The sequence below is a fragment of the Tursiops truncatus genome, chromosome 11 (genome assembly GCF_011762595.2).
Source record: "Tursiops truncatus isolate mTurTru1 chromosome 11, mTurTru1.mat.Y, whole genome shotgun sequence".
NCBI classification, from domain to species: Eukaryota; Metazoa; Chordata; class Mammalia; order Artiodactyla; family Delphinidae; genus Tursiops; species Tursiops truncatus.
Window position 1 is genome coordinate 88,053,059 of NC_047044.1, and position 21,115 is coordinate 88,074,173.

General features: G+C 37.8%; 1 protein-coding gene across 6 annotated transcripts in view; it reads right to left on the reverse strand.

Annotated features, from left to right (window-relative positions):
- Window positions 1–21,115, reverse strand: part of PIK3C2G (phosphatidylinositol-4-phosphate 3-kinase catalytic subunit type 2 gamma) — a 366,119-nt gene that overhangs the window by 114,852 nt on the left and 230,152 nt on the right. For all 6 annotated transcript variants that reach the window (XM_019936917.3, XM_019936884.3, XM_073788986.1 and 3 more), the window contains one exon: window positions 8,240–8,396. In XM_019936917.3, coding sequence (XP_019792476.2) covers window positions 8,240–8,396 — 157 coding nt within the window. The remainder of the gene's footprint in view (window positions 1–8,239; window positions 8,397–21,115) is intronic.

Consider the following 21,115-nt stretch of genomic DNA (forward strand, 5'->3'; position numbering starts at 1 on the left):
CAACACAAGCAAACACACAAACAAAACAAGATAAATAAAACAGAAACAAAAAACCTCAGAATAAATGTAAATCAAATCTCCATCTTGTCTTCTTATTGAAGAGACATATTCAGCATGGGAAAATAGAAGTAATAAGAGCTCTAATGTCAGAATTTCTGGACCCATCATTTAAAATCTAAATGATCTTGAAAAAGTCTCTTAACCTGTTTGGACCTCTATTTTCACATTTTTAAAGTGGATATAAAAATATCCAAAAAAAAATATCCAACATGTTCTGGGAGAATCAAATGCTAATGACTAAGAAAGAGCTCTATACATATACATTATAACACAAAAATTATATCACAATACCTATTTTCAAGAAGAAAAACTTTAATGCCCTAAAACCTGTAAGTGAAGTGTCCAGGTCAAATGGTGTGTAAAGACAGAGAATAAAACTCATCTTTCTGGTTCTTAATCTTAGGCGCCATTCCTTTGCTTTTTATTCTTATGTTCTTTCATGACTCTATGACTCATACTACAAGAACACAATTTTCCCTAGTTAAGCGGTGACTGAATTTACTAAAAGTTATTAAAACAATGAAACAATTAAAGATTAAATTGTACAAAGGCTCAGGTACTTTTTCTGCCAAACTTTGGAAAAATACTTCGCTTAAATTACAGTGTAGATTGAAGGGATAACATTCTCTTTAGTGATAGGCAAACACCTTAGGAAAAAAATAGATCTTTCTGATATAAATTTGAACTCTGAGAAAAAAAAGAAGAATATCATCAGCGTATCTCATGACTAAAATAAATTATTTCCTACTCTGGGAACAGAGGCACTTTTACAGCAGTGGGAAGTTAAGAACAATGCTGTTGATAGTAAAAATAATAGATAAACTGAGAATACAGCAATGGAGGATGGGTGAAGTTGTGATTGACTTAATGAAGTTCAAGTGAGAAAAATGGATTTGAAACTGTTTTCCTTTCCTACTCTTCCCACCCAGGCTGAGGGGATAGCATATATAGGTGGACAGAGGAGAGCAAGATACCTTCCATTTGTTTGCAGAAGAGATCCAGGATAGCTTTCTGGAACATTGGGTATCCTGTGGGTGAGCGACAAGAGATGGGGCCGAAAAGACAAGTAGTGCAGGATGTTTTAGCAATCGGAAAGGTTTTGTACTTTGTCCCAATGGCAAGGAAAGTTCTTTTAGTGTTTTAAAATGAGCATTAAAAGAATGAATTGTGTTCGAGAAAGATCATCATGGTTATATGTGAAAAACAGATGAAAGTGCAGTCAAATAAGAGGCTGGACTAGTAGACTGTTTAGGAATGATGAAAAGTTATTAGATTTTAAATATACGTAGGAAGTAGAATTGAGAAAACTGGGTGATTGGATATATTTGGAGGGCTGGGTGGGGTCTAAAGCATGAATATAGATTTGGGAGCCATTAGCACGCAGATAGTAATTGAAACCATGGGAATGGATTAGGTAGTCCTGGGAAGTTGTCAGCTGTCTTTCCTCATGGATGTCTTTCCAATGGATGATATCAGATTCATGATATCTAAATTTGAGCAAATTTTCTTCTCCCATAAACTCTTCCTCCGTTTTCCTGTTTCATATTTCATCGTCATCATTGTCCAAATAACAAGAAATTCATATCTTCTTTGATTCTCTTTTTCTTGATTCCCAATGTCAATCACTTAATTCTATAAAAACCCTCTCAACAGTCTCATGTATTCATTCCCTTTTCCACTGCAATTATTGTCCTAGTTCAGCTTCTCATCTTCATTTGCTTAGATAACTTGAATAGCCCTTTTCTAGTTATTCAATTGCTACCTCTCTAATTACATAATTTCTGAGTTATCTGTCTAAAATCCAAGCTAGATGATGGTACTCCCTTCATCAAAAACAAAGAAACTTCTAGGTTCTCAGGTGACTATATATAAAAGTCCAAAATGTTCATTCTGTTCTAAATACCTTTCTTAATCTACCTGCGATCTATCACTTCAACCTCACCATCTACATAGGTCTCCATCTGTGCCACAGCCTGGGTGCACCTGATTCCCCCCATTTCCCACACATGTCATGCCCACCCTCTTTAAGCCTCCACAGACACTTATACTTTTCTTTCAGCCAGGATCCCTTTCCTCTCCTTCCTGTCTATTGAAATTATTTTTGAAGGCTCATCTCAAATACATCTTCCTCCTTGAAAGCACCACAGATCCTCTTGATAAGATTTTATAACTTGCTTTCTTTGTACAGTAATCCTATTTTGGTTACATGTCTTTCATAGTATTTATTTCTGCCTAGCTTTAACTACATTTTGTCATGTGTGTATGTTTGTCACATTAGATTTTAAGTTCTTTGAGAACAAAAATTAGGTTTTTATTCCATGTTGAATTGTCTAAATTGTTAACATGGTGCTTTGTAAGTAGTTAGAACTTAATGAATGTCTGTGAAATAATGAATGCATGAGTGCATGAATGAAAATATATCTGTCAGGCATTTAAAACCTATAGATAGCAAGTTCAACCCCAACTAATAAACTTAAAATCAACCATAGGGAGATACATTGCCAACAGCAACTAGAGTCTAGATTAGGTTTTATCTTATCAGTTCTGTACTTAGAGTTCTAGAGACGTGTGTATTTATTGTGGCAGTTTCCCCCGTTATCACACTATGACTGTCCATTTACTATGAACAAGCTTCTTCCCTAGATATGAATTGCTTTCTAGTTTCTCTGGATATTCTGAATTCACACCTGCTCATTTAGGACTCTGTCAAACATTTCCTTGGGAAGTAGACCCTATACTTATCCCTTCCTACACACACACACACACACACACACACACACACACACACTACACACCAGATGCCAAGTGCAGATGGCTTCAAACCCAAGTTCTCTCCCTTTCATGTGGCTGATTAAAGGTAACAAGTGCTAACTTTGCCCCTGTTGATGTGTTTCATTCCTTAGAGAGGAGGCTTTGAGTGATGTGACTCGGCACATCAGAGTATGGATGGCCTCATACCTGGTCCACTTAGTCAGGTCTGTTCACTGACCCACAGAGATGTGGTTCAAGTGCCTCCCTGGCTTAGATTACATGGGTTATAACTTTAATTGGGGCAATACGAAAGGGAAAGCGTGGCTAGTACAGATAATAAACAGATACGTTCTTTTTTAAAGGATAGGAACATTAATTTTTTTTTTTACTTCTGCTTTTCCCCTACTACGTCCAAATCTATTTTGATAGTTATGCTTAGGGAAGCAGACACTCTTTGCCACCACGTAGAGAAGTTAGAAAGATTTCTGCTGGGAAATATCTGATATAAAAATGGGTGTGATAAACATTTTAAACTGGGTGAATGGTCCCTATGTTCTTTGGGAGCCTTCCATAATAATTTCTATTGATTTTTTAATAAGAGAAAAGCTGATGAAATACAGGCTTTTATGTTAGTGAATTCAGCTAGCAACATTCTTTGTTCTCTACAGATGTTTTGGTTTTAAGCAAGATGGGAATTTCATGGATTATTTTCCCCAGCTTTTCCCAGGAGTAAACAAAAAGGACTGTGAATATGTGGAAACATGCTGCTCTCAACCAAGGCTGAACAATTAACTCCATAGCAGACTCACCAAACACTTGTGGCTCATAATCCTTTGTTAGTGACCATTCATGGAAGGTAGAATTTATGACCCATATCAAGTATTTCTCAAGTTGTAACTAGGTTATGGCACAGTAGATTAACTTCTTTTTAAGTAAGTTAACACAAAAAAAGTTAGTTTGAGAATTGAGGGAAATATAGATTTCCCACATAGGTAGAAAATAATCTTTTGTAAATTTAAATTTGGTTTTTATTTTATAAGAAGCTCTACCAGAGAAGGTGTGGTCTTGAAACCTTTACTGATGCTTTGGTTACCTACAGAATCCCATAGGGAAAAAATGTGAAGAGAAGAGAATCAAGAGGTAAATAACCAGAAAGAGAGATAATAACACACTGCTGTTTTACATATATTTATTCACTGGTCTAATTGGTCCACATTGCTGCTTATCTCTGTTTCAACTTCTGTAAAAGCTTAAATCTAAGATTGTAAGATTAATCTGAATTAGTACCCTTCACTGCCAAAATTTCTTCATTAGCCTAAAAGTCATGCTTGAATAATTAAAACATAGGGAAATTTTTTGCAAACACTATATACCAGAAACCTTCAGCATCTGATTTTAATATTACTTTATAAGAAATTATTTAAATACTTGATTAAAATACCATATATCTACTTCTTTTAAATGAAATAACGTCATACAAACTCTTTAATGACTATTTAATACATTATGACTCACATGCTAGAAGTTTTCTTTTTAGGTAGGTAGAAACATTTATTAAACAAAAGATAAAAGCCCACCAATAGCTTTTAGAATCAATTTTTTTCCAAAAAGCTGTCCTTTCACATTATTTTAACATGCTTACTTGTCATTCAGCATAATTTTACTGTCACCTGAGAAAGGGTATGAAACGATATTTTTGCTTTTCTGCTTCGAGTTTATTTTTGAAACGTCTGTCACTGGTTGAAGTTGTTAGAATATGGTACTTACTCCTAGTATGCAGTTATTTATAGCATTTTAGACATTTAGAAATGTTGGATACCTCATCTGCCTGTGTACATGAATTTTACCTTTCTTATTAAATTAAAAATTTTAAGACCGACTGGGTCTCATACGTTAATGTATCCTCCACAGCTTCTGGCACATATTAAGTACTCAAGAGCTCATGGATTCATGAGTTAGATAGACCCTGCTACAGCCCAAAAGGATATTAGAGTTGATAACCACTTGGATATTTATTATGAAATGGAGTCAAGGTCATGGACTCAGTCTTTGTAGGCTTTTACTCTTGTTATGAATGCAGATTATGAACTATAAACCATCTCATAATTGTAATATGACCTAATAGAATTGGGAGATAGAATAAAATTCTACCAATATGAATCACTGGCTGTTACTGGAAAGCCAACTTGAAGACTCTGGAGATGGGCAGGACCTTATATATTCAGTTTACATGTGAAGTGACCACAGTGTCTTTCTAAATGAAGGACTACATGTATACAGTATATTTAGAAATCCATATTTTTCAAGACAGGAAAGAAGTAAGGTGCGGATGTTGTTTGAAAACTGAAACAAGGAACAAAATCAAATCTTTACTGCAACAAGGTCAACATTTATTTAGCACTACCCAATAAAACTTCTCTGCTATGATGGAAATGTTTTATATCTGTGCTGTCCAATATGGTACCATGAGCCAGATGTGGCTATTGAGCACTTGAAATGTGGCTAGTGAGACTTAGAAGCTGAATTTTAAATTTTATTCAATGTTAATTAACTTAAATTTAAATAACCAAGTGATTCGGGGATACTGTATGGACAGTGCTGTTATAGGTTAACAAGGATCGAGTATAATAAATTAATTGGATTCTACTATGTGACAGGTACTGTGCTAAGTGTTTATATTAATTATCTAACAGGGTTATTATGAAATGTAAATCAGTTAATACACATAAAGCACTTAGCATAATGCTCATGCACAGGATTCACTATTAGGTCATTTATCAGTCCTACAAGGCAGATGCTATTACCTTCAGTTAATAGACGAGGAAACATGAGTCCTACTGGAGTTAAGTAACATACCTGAGGAATGTAGCTAGTATAATGCCAAGCTAGAATTCAAACCCAGGAAGGCCCTGCACCAAGTCTGTGCCCTTAACAGCATCTAGTAGAATTGTCATCTGAAGGCTCTAAACCAGTTATTTTTGATGACTTTATTGACTCCAAACACCATGCTGATTTAAAAAAGATGTATTTCTCTACTACAATTTGCTGCAATTACTAGTGTATGTATGTGTCCAAAGGAACCACCACATTTTTCTCCCAGTAGATATGTCTATTAGATCCTTCTCCTCTCACCCTGACTATCTGGTCTGTCCACTGGACAGTGGAAGGAAACATTAAAAAGTCCCCTGTTGTATGGTCACATTATCTTTAATAAAGGAGGCAAGAATATACAATGGAGAAAAGACAGCCTATTCAATAAGTGGTGCTGGGAAAACTGGACAGGTACATGTAAAAGTATGAACTTAGAACACTCCCTAACACCATACACAAAAATAAACTCAAAATGGATTAAAGACCTAAATGTAAGGCCAGAAACTATCAAACTCTTGGAGGGAAACATAGGGAGAACACTCTATGACATAAATCACAGCAAGATCCTTATTGACCCACCTCCTACAGAAATGGAAATAAAAACAAAAATAAACAAATGGGACCTAATGAAACTTCAAAGCTTTTGCACAGCAAAGGAAACCATAAACAAGACCAAAAGACAACCCTCAGAATGGGAGAAAATATTTGCAAATGAAGCAACTGACAAAGGATTAATCTCCAAAATTTACAAGCAGCTCAATATCAAAAAAACAAACAACCCAATCCAAAAATGGGCAGAAGACCTAAATAGACACTTCTCCAAAGAAGATATACAGAGTGCCAACAAACACATGAAAGAATGCTCAACATCACTAATCATTAGAGAAATGCAAATCAAAGCTACAATGAGATATCATCTCACACCAGTCAGAATGGCCATCATCAAAAAATCTAGAAACAATAAACGCTGGAGAGGGTGTGGAGAAAAGGGAACACTCTTGCACTGTGGGTGGAAATGTAAATTGATACAGCCACTATGGAGAACAGTATGGAGGTTCCTTAAAAAACTAAAAATAGAACTACCATACGACCCAGCAATCCCACTACTGGGCATATACCCTTAGAAAACCAGAACTCACAAAGAGTCATGGGGCTTCCCTGGTGGCGCAGTGGTTGAGAGTCCACCTGCCAATGCAGGGGACACGGATTCGTGCCCCGGTCCGGGAAGATCCCACATGCCGCGGAGCGGCTGATCCCGTGAGCCATGGCCGCTGAGCCTGCGCGTCCGGAGCCTGTGCTCCGCAACGGGAGAGGCCACAGCAGTGAGAGGCCCACGTACCGCAAAAAAAAAAAAAAAAAGAGTCGTGTACCAAAATGTTCATTGCCGCTCTATTTACAATAGCCAGGACATGGAAGCAACCTAAGTGTCCATCAACAGATGAATGGATAAAGAAGATGTAGCACATATATACAATGGAATATTACTCAGCCATAAAAAGAAACGAAATTGAGTTATTTGTAGTGAGGTGGATGGACCTAGAGTCTGTCATACAGAGTGAAGTAAGTCAGAAAGACAAAAACAAATACCATATGCTAACACATATATATGAAATCTAAGAAAAAAGAAAAAGAGTCATGAAGAACCTAGGGGCAAGACAGGAATAAAGACACAGACCTACTAGAGAATGGATTTGAGGATATGGGGAGGGGGAAGGGTAAGCTGTGACAAAGTGGCACGGACATATATACACTACCAAACGTAAAATAGATAGCTAGTGGGAAGCAGCCGCATAGCACAGGGAGATCAGCTCGGTGCTTTGTGACCATCTAGAGGGGTGGGATAAGGAGGGTGGGAGGCAGGGAGACGCAAGAGGGAAGAGATATGGGAACATATGTATATGTATAACTGATTCACTTTGTTATAAAGCAGAAACTAACACACCATTGTACAGCAATTATACTCCAATAAAGATGCTAAAAAAAAAAAAAAAAATTCCCCTCTTGGTCAACAGAGAGTACCCAGGACCATGACTCAGTAGACTCAATGTAGTAAATGTACCACCCTCGAGTCAAGTTGCTAGGAAGTCACCTTACATTTTTGGCTCTCAGTTTCTTAATCTGGAAAATAAGCAAGTGATCAAAGGCAGAGATTGGGAGGGAAACCAGGAAAAATCCTTGCTTGTTCTACATCATTGGGTTGCCATAATGTGAAAATGAGATAGTATTTTAAAAATACTTTTGAAAAAATTCTAAAGCACAGTACAATTGGTATAATATTCTAAATTACTGTCCTTGACCTTTAATCAAAGTATACTGAGATAACCCCTGAATACATCAATATTATTGTGAAGAGAAAGGTTTGAGACAATAACTGTGAACAAATGTTATGAATTATTAAGAATGTATTTATAAGCTGTACCATGGTGCTTTTAGTTTGTTCATTCCATTCTGTTTTGAATAGCTCTTTGGGGAACTCCAAGCCATTAGGAAAGATAGACTACTGAAAGAGAGCCATAAAGGAAGCTTATTATTTCTGTTATTTCCCCAAGGGACTTACCATTTCTAGCAGGTTTAAGAGCAGGCGGCTGTGTCTTCTGACAATATTATAAGCTCGACAGCAAAGCTCCACAAAATCTTGGAAATGCTGTGGGTTTTTCCCACCCTCTGTAATAAAGTACTCCATCTCTGAAGTAAAAATAAAAGGGGCTCTGTCCCTATAAACCAAAAAACAACACCAACCATAAGCAGGAAGAGAAATGGTTTGAAGGGTTATATTAGGCAGTGACAACAACTTATTTCCATTTGAAATTTTTTGTTATATTCTAATGTATGAACCTCCTTCATTGTAGGACAGCTGGAGAAACTTGCTAACTGTAGACTTTGAATAATGTAGCTGAACTGCAACAGAGAAGGAAGGGTAAGTTATTTTACAAAGTTGACCTATATTGGCTTAAATAGTTAATTCCAAGTTATATTTGATGTGAATATTATTCATTAAAATTAATTTAAGGCCAAATTAATAATTAAGGTGATTTCACAGAAAGTATATTTATTGCTAAATTTTTAAATGATAGAACAGATCATTTATTTAACCTCATGGTTTTTTTTTTTTTTTTTTTAAAAACCTTTCTTTTTCCCTTAGATGGTATGCTGACCCTTTAGGTAAAAAGTTTCAGGCAAAAGCTAAGATATAGTGGGCCAACATCAGTCCCGGGATCCCCCTTTTGGGCCCCACAGCCAGCCACCACTGGGACCCTGTCCTGCCCACCAGTGGGTTGGCAGCCTCCTCTTGAGCCAGAGCTGGACAGCCAACCAGATGGGGGCCAGCTCTGACTACCTGTGCACCCACAGTAGTCTGCCTCATCACAACAGAAGGGCCCACTCAGCCCACATAAAGGGCACCCCTAGAGCATACAGCTCTGCTGACCAGAGGGTAGTGTGCTGTTGGGCCCCATAGGACATCTCCTACATAAGGCCATTTCTGCAAGGTCAGGAAACATAACTGACTTGCCTAATACTTAGAAATAAACAGAGAATTAGGCAAAATGAGGAGACAAAGAAATATGTTCCAAAGAAGGAACAAAACCCCAGAAGAACTTTGGAAGTGGAGATAAGCAATCTATCCCATAAAGAGTTCAAGGTAGATTGTACAAATGCTCAACAAATTGGGGAGCATTATTTACAATAGCCCAGATATGGAAGCAACCTAAGTGTCTATCGATAGATGAATGGATAAAGAAGACATGGTGTATATATAACGGAATATTATTCAACCATAAAAAGTAATGAAATCTTTCCATTTGCAACAACATGGATGGACCTAGAGGATATTATACTAAATGAAATGTATCAGACAGAGAGAGACATATATACCACATGGTTTCACTCACATGTAGCATTTAAAAAACAAAACAAACAAACATAGCAAAACAGAAACAGACTCAGAGAACAAAGTGGTGGTTGCCAGAGGGGAGGGAGGTGGGGGGATTAGTGAAATAGGTGAGGGAAATTAAGAGTTACAAACTTCCTGTTATAAAATAAATAACTCACAGGGATGTAATGTATAGCATAGAGAATACAGTCAATAATATTGTAATAATTCTGTATGGTGACAGATGGTAACTAGACTTATCATGGTGACCATTTTGTAATGTATAAAATATTGAATCACTATGTTCTACAGCTGAAACTAATTATGATGCTGTAAGTCAGTTATAGTTCAAAAAAAAAGAAAAGCTAAGATATGTAATGACAGGTTCTTTCAGAAGGTAATCTGAAAAAACAGATGTTACCAACTTACTGTGATATGCTTAGTAAGGGAAAAAAGAGGTAACTATATTTCATTTCTGGAAAAACAGAAAAACAAAGGACCAGAAAGAAGGACCAGAAGATCCTGTTTTCCCTGTATTTGTCAGTTTTTTCTCATGTTATTTGAAACACGAAGAGACCTGAGATGAAGTGTTAGTGCTTCTAATAGCGAGAGCAGAGAGAAGGCTGCTCACCCGCTCTGTGATGAGGTCTCCCTAACTGAATAAGAGCAAGGATGAGACAGAGTTTCAATACTAATTTGGCTAAAGGTCAACTAGAACAGCAGTCCCCAACCTTTGTGGCACCAGGGACCAGTTTCAATGGAAGAGAATTTTTCCACGGACCGGGGTGGGGGTGTGTGGTGGTGGTGGGAGGGGATGGTTTTGGGATGATTCAAGTGCATTACATGTACTGTGCACTTTATTTCTATTATTATTACATTGTAATATATAATGAAATAATTATACAACTCACCATAATGCAGAATCAGTGGGAGCCCTGAGTTTGCTTTCACTTGCCACTCACTGATAGGGTTTTGATATGAGTCTGCAAGCAATTGATTGATTATGGTCTCTGTGCAGGCAAACCTGTCTGCTAATGATAATCTGTATTTGCAGCCACTCCCCAGCGCTAGCATCACTGCCTCAGCTCCACCTCAGATCATCAGGCATTAATTCTCATAAGAAGCAACCTAGATCCCTCGCATGCACAGTTCACAGTAGGGTTTGCCCTCCTATGAGAAACTAATGCCATCTCTGATCTGACAGGAGGCAGAGCTCAGGCGGTAATGAGAGCAAAATACAGATGAAGCTTTGCTCGCTCCCCCGTCGCTCACCTCCTGCTGTGCAGCCCGGTTCCTAACAGGCCACCGACCGGTACCGGTCTGTAGCCTGGGGGTGGGGACCCCTGATCTAGAAGCATTTGAAATGCGAATACAGTTTTGAGTAAAACGTTGTTAAAAACAAAGATTTTTTTTTTTACATCTTTATTGGAGTATAATTGCTTTACAATGGTGTGTTAGTTTTTGCTTTATAACAAAGTGATCAGTTATACATATACATATGTTCCCATATCTCTTCCTTCTTGCGTCTCCCTCCCTCCCACCCTCCGTATCCCACCCCTCTAGGTATTCACAAAGCACCGAGTTGATCTCCCTGTGCTGTGCAGCTGCTTCCCACTAGCTATCTATTTTAGGTTTGGTAGTGTATATATGTCCATGCCACTCTCTCACTTTGTCACAGCTTACCCTTCCCCCTCCCCATATCCTTAAGTCCATTCTCTAGTAGGTCTGCGTCTTTATTCCCGTCTTGCCCCTAGGTTCTTCATGACCTTTTCTCTTTTTTCTTAGATTCCATATATATGTGTTAGCATACGGTATTTGTTTTTCTCTTTCTGACTTACTTCACTCTGTATGACAGACTCTAGGTCCATCCACCTCACTACAAATAACTCAATTTTGTTTCTTTTTATGGCTGAGTAATATTCCATTGTATATATGTGCCACATCTTCTTTATCCATTCATCTGATGATGGACACTTAGGTTGTTTCCATCTTCTGGCTATTGTAAATAGAGCTGCAATGAACTTTTGGTACAGGACTCTTTTTGAATTATGGTTTTCTCAGGGTATATGCCCAGCAGTGGGATTGCTGGGTCATATGGTAGTTCTGTTTATAGTTTTTTAGGGAACCTCCATACTGTTCTCCATAGTGGCTGTACCAATTAACATTCCCACCAGCAGTGCAAGAGTGTTCCCTTTTCTCCACACCCTCTCCAGCATTTATTGTTTCTAGATTTTTTGATGATGGCCATTCTGACTGGTGTGAGATGATATCTCATTGCAGTTTTGATTTGCATTTCTCTAATGATTAATGATGTTGAGCATTCTTTCATGTGTTTGTTGGCACTCTGTATATCTTCTTTGGAGAAGTGTCTATTTAGGTCTTCTGCCCATTTTTGGATTGGTCTGTTTGTTTTTTTGTTATTGAGCTGCATGAGCTGCTTGTAAATTTTGGAGATTAATCCTTTGTCAGTTGCTTCATTTGCAAATATTTTCTCCCATTCTGAGGGTTGTCTTTTGGTCTTGTTTATGGTTTCTTTTGCTGTGCAAAAGCTTTGAAGTTTCATTAGCTTTATTTTTGTTTTTATTTCCATTTCTCTAGGAGGTGGGTCAAAAAGGATCTTCCTGTGATTTACGTTATAGAGTGTTCTGCCTATGTTTTCCTCTAAGAGTTTGATAGTTTCTGGCCTTACATTTAGGTTTTTAATCCATTTTGAGCTTATTTTTGTGTATGGTGTTAGGGAGTGATCTAATCTCATACTTTAACATGTACCTGTCCAGTTTTCCCAACACCACTTATTGAAGAGGCTGTCCTTTCTCCACTGTATATTCCTGCCTCCTTTATCAAAGATAAGGTGACCATATGTGCATGGGTTTATCTCTGGGCCTTCTATCCTGTTCCATTGATCTATATTTCTGTTTTTGTGCCAGTACCATACTGCCTTGATTACTGTAGCTCTATAGTATAGTCTGAAGTCAGGGAGCCTGATTCCTCCAGCTCCATTTTTCGTTCTCAAGATTGCTTTGGCTATTCGGGGTCTTTTGTGTTTCCATACAAATTGTGAAATTTTTTGTCCTAGTTCTGTGAAAAATGCCAGTGGTAGTTTGAAAGGGATTGCATTGAATCTGTAGATTGCTTTGGGTAGTAGAGTCATTTTCACAATGTTGATTCTTTCAATCCGAGAACACGGTATATCTCTCCATCTATTTGTATCATCTTTAATTTCTTTCAGCAGTGTCTTATAATTTTCTGCATACATATCTTTTGTCTCCTTAGGTAGGTTTATTCCTAGATATTTTATTCTTTTTGTTGCAATGGTAAATGGGAGTGTTTTCTTGATTTCACTTTCACATTTTTCATCATTAGTGTATAGGAATGCCAGAGATTTCTGTGCATTAATTTTGTATCCTGCTACTTTACCAAATTCATTGATTAGCTCTAGTAGTTTTCTGGTAGCATCTTTAGGATTCTCTATGTATAGTATCATGTGGTCTGCAAACAGTGACACCTTTATGTCTTCTTTTCCAATTTGGATTCCTTTTATTTCCTTTTTTTCTCTGATTGCTGTGGCTAAAACTTCCAAAACTATGTTGAATAAGAGTGGTGAGAGTGGGCAACCTTGTCTTGTTCCTGATCTTAGTGGAAATGCTTTCAGTTTTTCACCATTGAGGATGATGTTGGCTGTGGGTTTGTCATATATGACCTTTATTATGTTGAAGTAAATTCCCTCTATGCTTACTTTCTGGAGGGTTTTATCATAAATGGGTGTTGAATTTTGTCGAAAGCTTTCTCTGCATCTATTGAGATGACCATATGGTTTTTCTCCTTCAATTATTAATATGGTGTATCACATTGATTGATTTGCTTACATTGAAGAATCCTTGCATTCCTGGAATAAACCCCACCTGATCATGGTGTGTGATTCTCTTTATGTGCTGTTGGATTCTGTTTGCTAGTATTTTGTTAAGGATTTTTGCATCTATGTTCATCAGTGATATTGGCCTGTAGTTTTCTTTGTGACATCCTTGTCTGGTTTTGGTATCAGGGTGATGGTGGCTTTGTAGAATGAGTTTGGGAGTATTCCTCCCTCTGCTGTATTTTGGAAGAGTTTGAGAAGGATAAATGTTAGCTGTTCTCTAAATGTTTGATAGAATTTGCCTGTGAAGCCATCGGGTCCTGGGCTTTTGTTTGTTGGAAGATTTTTAATCACAGTTTCAATTTCAATGCTTGTGATTGGTCTGTTCATATTTTCTATTTCTTCCTGATTCAGTCTTGGCAGGTTGTGCATTTCTAAGAATTTGTCCATTTCTTCCAGGTTGTCCATTTTATTGGCATAAAGTTGCTTGTAGTAATCTCTCATCTTTTGTATTTCTGCAGTGTCAGTTGTTACTTTCCCTTTTTCATTTCTAATTCTATTGATTTGAGTCTTCTCCCTTCTTTTCTTGATGAGTCTGGCTAATGGTTTATCAATTTTGTATATCTTCTCAAAGAACCAGCTTTTAGTTTTACTGATCTTTGCTATCGTTTCCTTCATTTCTTTTTCATTTATTTCTGATCTGATTTTTATGATTTCTTTCCGTCTGCTAACTCTGGGGTTTTTTTGTTCTTCTTTCTCTAATTGCTTTAGGTGCAAGGTTAGGTTGTTTATTCGAGATGTTTCCTGTTTCTTAAGTAGGATTGTATTGCTATAAACTTCCCTCTTAGAACTGCTTTTGCTGCATCCCATAGATTTTGGGTTGTCGTGTCTCCATTGTCATTTGTTTTTAGGTTTTTAAAATTTCCTCTTTGATTTCTTCAGTGATCACTTTGTCATTAAGTAGTGTATTGTTTAGCCTCCAGGTGTTTGTATTTTTTACAGATATTTTCCTGTAATTGATATCTAGTCTCATAGGGTTGTGTTTGGCAAAGATACGTGATACAATTTCAATTTTCTTAAATTTACCAAGGCTTGATTTGTGACCCAAGATATGATCTATCCTGGAGAATATTCCATGAGCACTTGAGAAAAATGTGTATTCTCTTGTTTTTGGATGGAAGGTCCTATAAATATCAATTAAGTCCATCTTGTTTAATGTATCATTTAAAGCTGTGTTTCCTTATTTATTTTCATTTTGGATGATCTGTCCATTGGTGAAAGTAGGGTGTTAAAGTTCCCTACTATGATTGTGTTATTGTTGACTTCCCCTTTTATGGCTGTTAGTATTTGCCTTATGTATTGAGGAGCTCCTATGTTGGGTGCATAAATATTTCCAATTTTTATATCTTCTTCTTGGACTTTTTGCAGTGTCCTATAATTTTATAAGTATATATGACCCTGTTATTTCCCAAACAAACTACCTCTTCCTTTCCAATATTTATACCTTTTATTTCTTTTTCTTCTTCTCTCTTTCTCTTTTTTTTGCCTCATGGCACAGCTAAGACCATCAGCACAGTGCTGAACAGAAGTAGTGAGAGAGAGCATCCTTGCCTGGTTCCTGATCGCAGGGCAAGATGTTCAGTCTAGTCATTCAACTGAACATTTGATATGAGCTCTAGATTTTTTCCGGGTGCCCTTTACCACTTGAGAACATTCCCTTCTATTCCTGGTTTGCTGATTGTTTATGTGAATATTTTGCCATGCACTGTTTCTACATCTAACTGAGATTTTTTTTCTCCTTTATTCTGTTAATGTGGTGAATTATACTGACTGATTTTCAAAGGTCAGCTAAGCTTAGATTGCTGGGAAAAAAGCCTCTCTGGGTTATGACCTGTTATTCTTTTTATATATTGCTGGATTCGTTTTGCTAATAGTTTCTTAGGGAGTTTTACATCTGTGTTCACAGAGGACAGTGCTCTGCAATTGTCCTTTTCTTGTTAGGTTCTTGTCTTATTTTAGCCTCACTGAATTAGGTAGTATTTCCTCCTCTATTCTCTGAAAAAGCATGTGTAAGAATGTCTGAAGTTTTCCCAGTGAGGGGTGCTCCTGGTGTCTTGTGGGTGGAGGTCCCACAAAAAGACCCGTCCTGCCCCAGCATCAACAGTGCTGTGCAGGCGGCAGACACTCCGCGAGGGGCGTGCAGCTCACATGCTTCCATGCCCATGAGGCCTCCACACAGTTACATGGCTGCTTCCCCACCTGCTCCTGGTCCAGCATCACCTGGGAGCCTGTCGGAAATGCCAGTTCTCAGGCTCACCAGCCCGGTTGACCGGAAACCCTGGAGAGCCAACCCTGCATGATGGGAGCACCAGACATGATGTAACTCAGAAGATGCAAGAGGAAGGGGAGCAGCAGGGGTTTCCAGCTAATTTCAACACTGCTCCAGAGCTGGGCACAGATCAGATGGAGGACCACGCTACTAGGTGAAAAGTGCCAGCCCTTCTCGATCCCCATTAGCCAGTCCATGGCTGCACGGGGACCGTCGCACCCGCCGCCCAACTCTCTCGGCCCTCAGCTCGTGGCGGCGGTGGCAGAGGCCGGAAGTCCATAAAGATTTTTGAATGAATTGAAGACATTTTAAAATTTGAGCCTAGGAGCCTAGATATAACTAAGTTCAGTTCAAGCAGTAACTGAGGAAAGTCAAGGATTATTGAGGAAGCCTCTGAATTTTTTTGGTTAATTTTATGTATATATGTGTATATATGTATATAGTTGTTTGTTTGTTTGTTTTTGGTCATGCCGTGGGGCTTGCAGGATCTCAGTTCCCTGACCAGGGACTGAACCTGGGCCTCAGCAGTGAAAGCCTGGAGTCCTAACTTAGGCCACCAGGGAACTACAAGGATAATTGTCTTCTTTACTGTTGCTATGCTTAGCTATTTTAATAAAAACATAGTAGTGAAACTGCACCTCAGATTGGGTCTTGAGCCCACTTGCTGGGACTCGAACTCAGCCTAAACCCAGATTGGGACTTGAACCCCTGAGGCCGGAACTTAAACCTGGCCAAAACCCTGATTGGGACTTGAACCCATGCAACCAGGACTCGAACCCGGCCAAAACCCAGTGTCTTCCAACTGAGATCACACAGCTGGTTTCAGTACTTAAGGAAGCTCAGATTCTTGATGTCTCATCGCAGAAAAAAATTCAGTGAGAGACAAGTGATAGGTAAGAAGTGGATTTATTTAGAGAGAAACACACTCCACAGACAGAGCGTGGGCCATCTCAGAAGGTGAGAGTGGCACCAGGGTATGGGATTGTTAGTTTTTATAGGGGTGGGTAATTTCATAGGCTAATGAGTGGGAGGAGTATTCCAGCTATTTCAGGAATGGGCGGGGATTTCCAGGAATTGGGCCACCGCTCACTTTTTGATCCTTATGGTCAATCTTGGAACTGTCATGGCGCCTGTGGGTGTGTCATTTAGCTTGCTGATGTGTTACAATGAGCGTATACTGAGGTTCAAGGTCTAGTAGAAATCTACTTCTCTGCCATCTTGGACCCATTTGGTTCTAATCAGTTTATGTGATGTCCTTGGGCTATGTCATTCTTTCAAAGGTTGTGTCCTGCCCCCTTTCCTCCTGTTTCAGTAGAGCTGGAAATCTCACTAATTGAACTTAATTAACCAGACCTTTCAGAAGTGTGTATATTCAAATCAGAAAGCCACAACTCAGGTATTTTGTAGCTCATCTGGGGCAGTGGAATCTAATTGCAGGCAAAGTATTTTGATGAAAATAAGTAAGCTACCTCTGTCTGGCTGTGGTTTTTAAATTTTATTGTGTGATCCATGCTACCACTAAATGTCTGGAGGAGAAGCTGATGTAATAATTTCCCCACTTAGCTTTATATTCATTCATTCATTCAAGAAAATTTATTGAGCACCTAGACACTGAGAAATTTCTTAAGCATCAAGTCCAAATTTTAAAATTTTTGCTCAAAATCCTTTTATATTTGGCCTACATTGACTTATCTAGCCTGTATGCTATGAATTTACTTTACAGCCCTTTACTTTGGCCAAGCTGGGAGCACAGATGTTGAAAACATGAGATACAGCATGGGTTCTAATCCTGGACCTGCTGTATCTCAGTTTCCTCATCTCTGAAATGGACAAGCAATACCTAACCTAGCTCTTCAAATTGCTGTGAGGATTAACTAAGAACATATACACAAAGGCCTGACACAGAGAGGACTACACACTTGTGAATGGCTATATGAGGTTCTATGCAGAGGGCACAGACTGCAGGCCTGCCAGCCAGGCTTCAAATCATGTTTTACCACTTAGTAGTTCTGCAACCCTCAGCAAGTTACTTATCCTCTGTGTGCCTCAATCTCTTCCTCTGTAAAATGGGGATAAGAGCACTCGACTACTGGGATTGCTGAGAGGATCAGATGAGTTAAAGCATGTAAAAGTACTTAGAACATAGCCTGGCACATAGTAAACACTCAATAAATTTTAAATACTCTAACTAGTCCCCAAACTAATAAAAATGTTCTAGAGCTGAACCTAGTCGAAGCTAAATCACCTTTTCTCTTCAAAAATGCCATCTGTAGAATCCCATCTTTCCTTCAAAGTTTAATTTACTCCCAGCTCTTCCATGTAACCTCTTTGGTTGCATAAGCCCTTAAGTGGACCTTTGAATTTGGCAGCATTTTTTACATATCACTCACCCACAGAGTCATCACTACTGCTAACATTTTAGTGAGTTTTAGCAATATCCTAGACTTCCATAATCAGAATAAAATCTTAATTTTGTATATAAAAGTTTTCCAATTCTTTTTTCTTACTCTCTATACTGTTGTATATTTGCTATGTTGAATGAAACTTTTGAAATAATTTTGAAAGAGCATAAATTTTACAACTTCCTGAAATTTTCTTTTCTAACTTAATAGATACGCTTTTCTTTTCAATAGAGAAAAGTATGTTTGATCAAAGTGATTTCTCTCGGAAAGTTTTTGTAGTTATGCTTAAGTTCATGTGATAACAATTTCCTTCTTCCACGGTAACCACCATTATAAATCAGATGAGGAAACATTATAGTAGAGAGTCAAATACACAAAGGAAACATATCCGTTAGAGAAAATATAAACTAATAATAATACTGAAGAACCCAAGTTTAGCTGTGTTTCAATTATTACCATAGTTTAAAATGCTGCATCTTTTCTGTATGATTTGCATGGCTCACTTCTGAGCAATTTTAAAAAATAACTCAGAATTAGACTAAAACTTTTCTAGAAATGGAAAGAAGCCTCACGTGTGAAACAGAATCCTATCCCATCCCTAGAGGCTGTAAGAGCTGCAGCTGGTACGTGATTTATCAATCTACTCAAATGTGAACCTAATCCTAGGTTACAGAATTAGGGTACTGGAGCCTGTGTCTGAAGTTTAAGTAGGACTTATAAACCTGAGATATAAATTGGCTGTGGCAAGAGGGAAGATTGGAAACGATTTGGTCTCTTAGAACCTATACTGTGTTGCATTCTGAATAAAATGTTGAAAATCTCTCATTTATAGCTGTGCAAATAAACGAGAAATTTCTTGTTGTGACTATCCTACCTTTTTTTTTTGTTGTTTCCAGATAAGTGGTCTTACTATTACCTGCCTAACTATTCATGCTTCTGTACATTTTACCTGTATAGTTCCCCACTTCTGGATATCTTTTCTATTTCTCTCTCTCTCACCTGATGTCGTCATACTAAGGGATCAGGATAAAAATTTTTTTCTTTTAAGGATTCTTCTTCTTTTTTTTTAATCCCAAAGGCTATGCATTTATTCCTTTCTAAATGGTATATAATTTCATTTTAGGACAAGTAAGTATGTGTTTGCATTAATGAATATATGAAATGACAAAATTATTGAAATGGAGAACAAATTAGTAGTTGCCAGGGGTTAAGGATAGAGGGGGATTGGGGGGTGAGAGGGAAGTGGGGTAACATGAAGCATCCTGGGGGTGATGAAGCTGTTCTGTATCTTGATGGTATCAATATTAATAAGCTGGTCATGATATTGTACTGTAATTTTATAAGATGTTACCATTGGGGGGAACTGGTAAAGGGCACATGGGATCTCTTTGTATTACATCTTAAAACTGCATGTGAATCTACAATTATCTCAAAACAAAATGTTTAATTAAAGATTGTATAAGACATCTGGAAATAAATATTGATAGAAGCCTTGGATGTAACTGATACCAGTTTGCTGGAGACAGTACAGTGAGAAGAGAAAAGGACTAAGATAAATCTTCAGGAATCTGACATCTAGTGGCTTGGTAGAAGGGAATCATCCTGCATTGAACACTGAGTAGGGGAGAAAAACTAGAGGGTGATGATGCATCATAGAAGGCAAGCAAAGAGGGTATTTTGAAGAAGAAATAGTCAACACTGTTGAAATCTGCTGCTAAATTAGGTAAAATGAGGAATAAATATTGTTGGGTTTAGCATTATGGTCATCATTGATTTTATCAAGTAATGAAGAATAAAGCCAGATTGAAGTGGTTATGGAATAGGAGGTAAGAAAAGGAGACCAGGAGTTTAGAACCTCCTTCAGGAAATTTGGGAAGGTGAGCAAAATGGCATAGAAATTAATTTTTTGGGGCAAGGTTAAACTGTGGAGCGATAAGCATATTTCACAGGATTATTTAAAAGAGAGATGAGGGAATTCCCTGGTGGTCCAGTGGTTAGGACTTGGAGCTTTCACTGCTGTGGCCCAGGTTCAATCCCTGGTCAGAGAACTAAGATCCCAAAAGCCACACAGTGTGGCTAATAAATAAATAAATAAATGGGAGAGGAACGCAAGGAAAAATGAATTATTGATAGCATAATGTATGTAAGAAGATGGGAGGGAAATGGTTCCAAAGCACAGATGGAGGTATTGGCTTTAGAAATGAAAGACTAATCTTCATCTATTATCACAAGAAAGAAGTTTATATGCAGATGTAAGTTTGTGAGTTTTGTACTGAGTACAAAAGCAGGCTCTGTTCTATTTCTTTTTATTTTTTCCCAAAAAAGTAGGAGGTGTGGTTGTCTGTCTAAAATAAATAGTAGTAGGGAGGGTGGGAGGGAGGGAGATGCAAGAGGGAAGAGATATGGGAACATATGTATATGTATAACTGATTCACTTTGTTATAAAGCAGAAACTAACACACCATTGTAAAGCAATTATACCCCAATAAAGATGTTAAAAAAAATAAAAAATAAAATAAGTAGTAGTAAATAATGGGTTGGAGAGATCTGAGGTTTACCCTGTGAGGATAAGTATTGTGGGATTGCTGGGCCATGAGGATGGCCCATTTGAAACTGAGGACAACATCTGCCCTGTTGTGTCAATGCTTTCTTGCAGTGCTAGGCTGCTCAGCACCACTAGCCCTCACAGTGGAGACTGCCCTATTCTGAAATACATTATTAAGGTAATAGACCAAGCATGCTAACTGTAATGGATGAGCTCTGAAATAGCAGAAGTGCTGTATCCTTAAAATGAGCATTATTTCATTTATTGAACTATTCCTTAAACAAATATGTACATACTTGAAAAATGAATGATGTTTGATTTTAAAGTATCGAGCACATAAGCTATTTGAGGACATAATTATTCACAGAAGCAACTTCCTTATATGTGAATTATGCAGTCTAAATAGTACCACTGGGCTTCATCCCAACAGTTC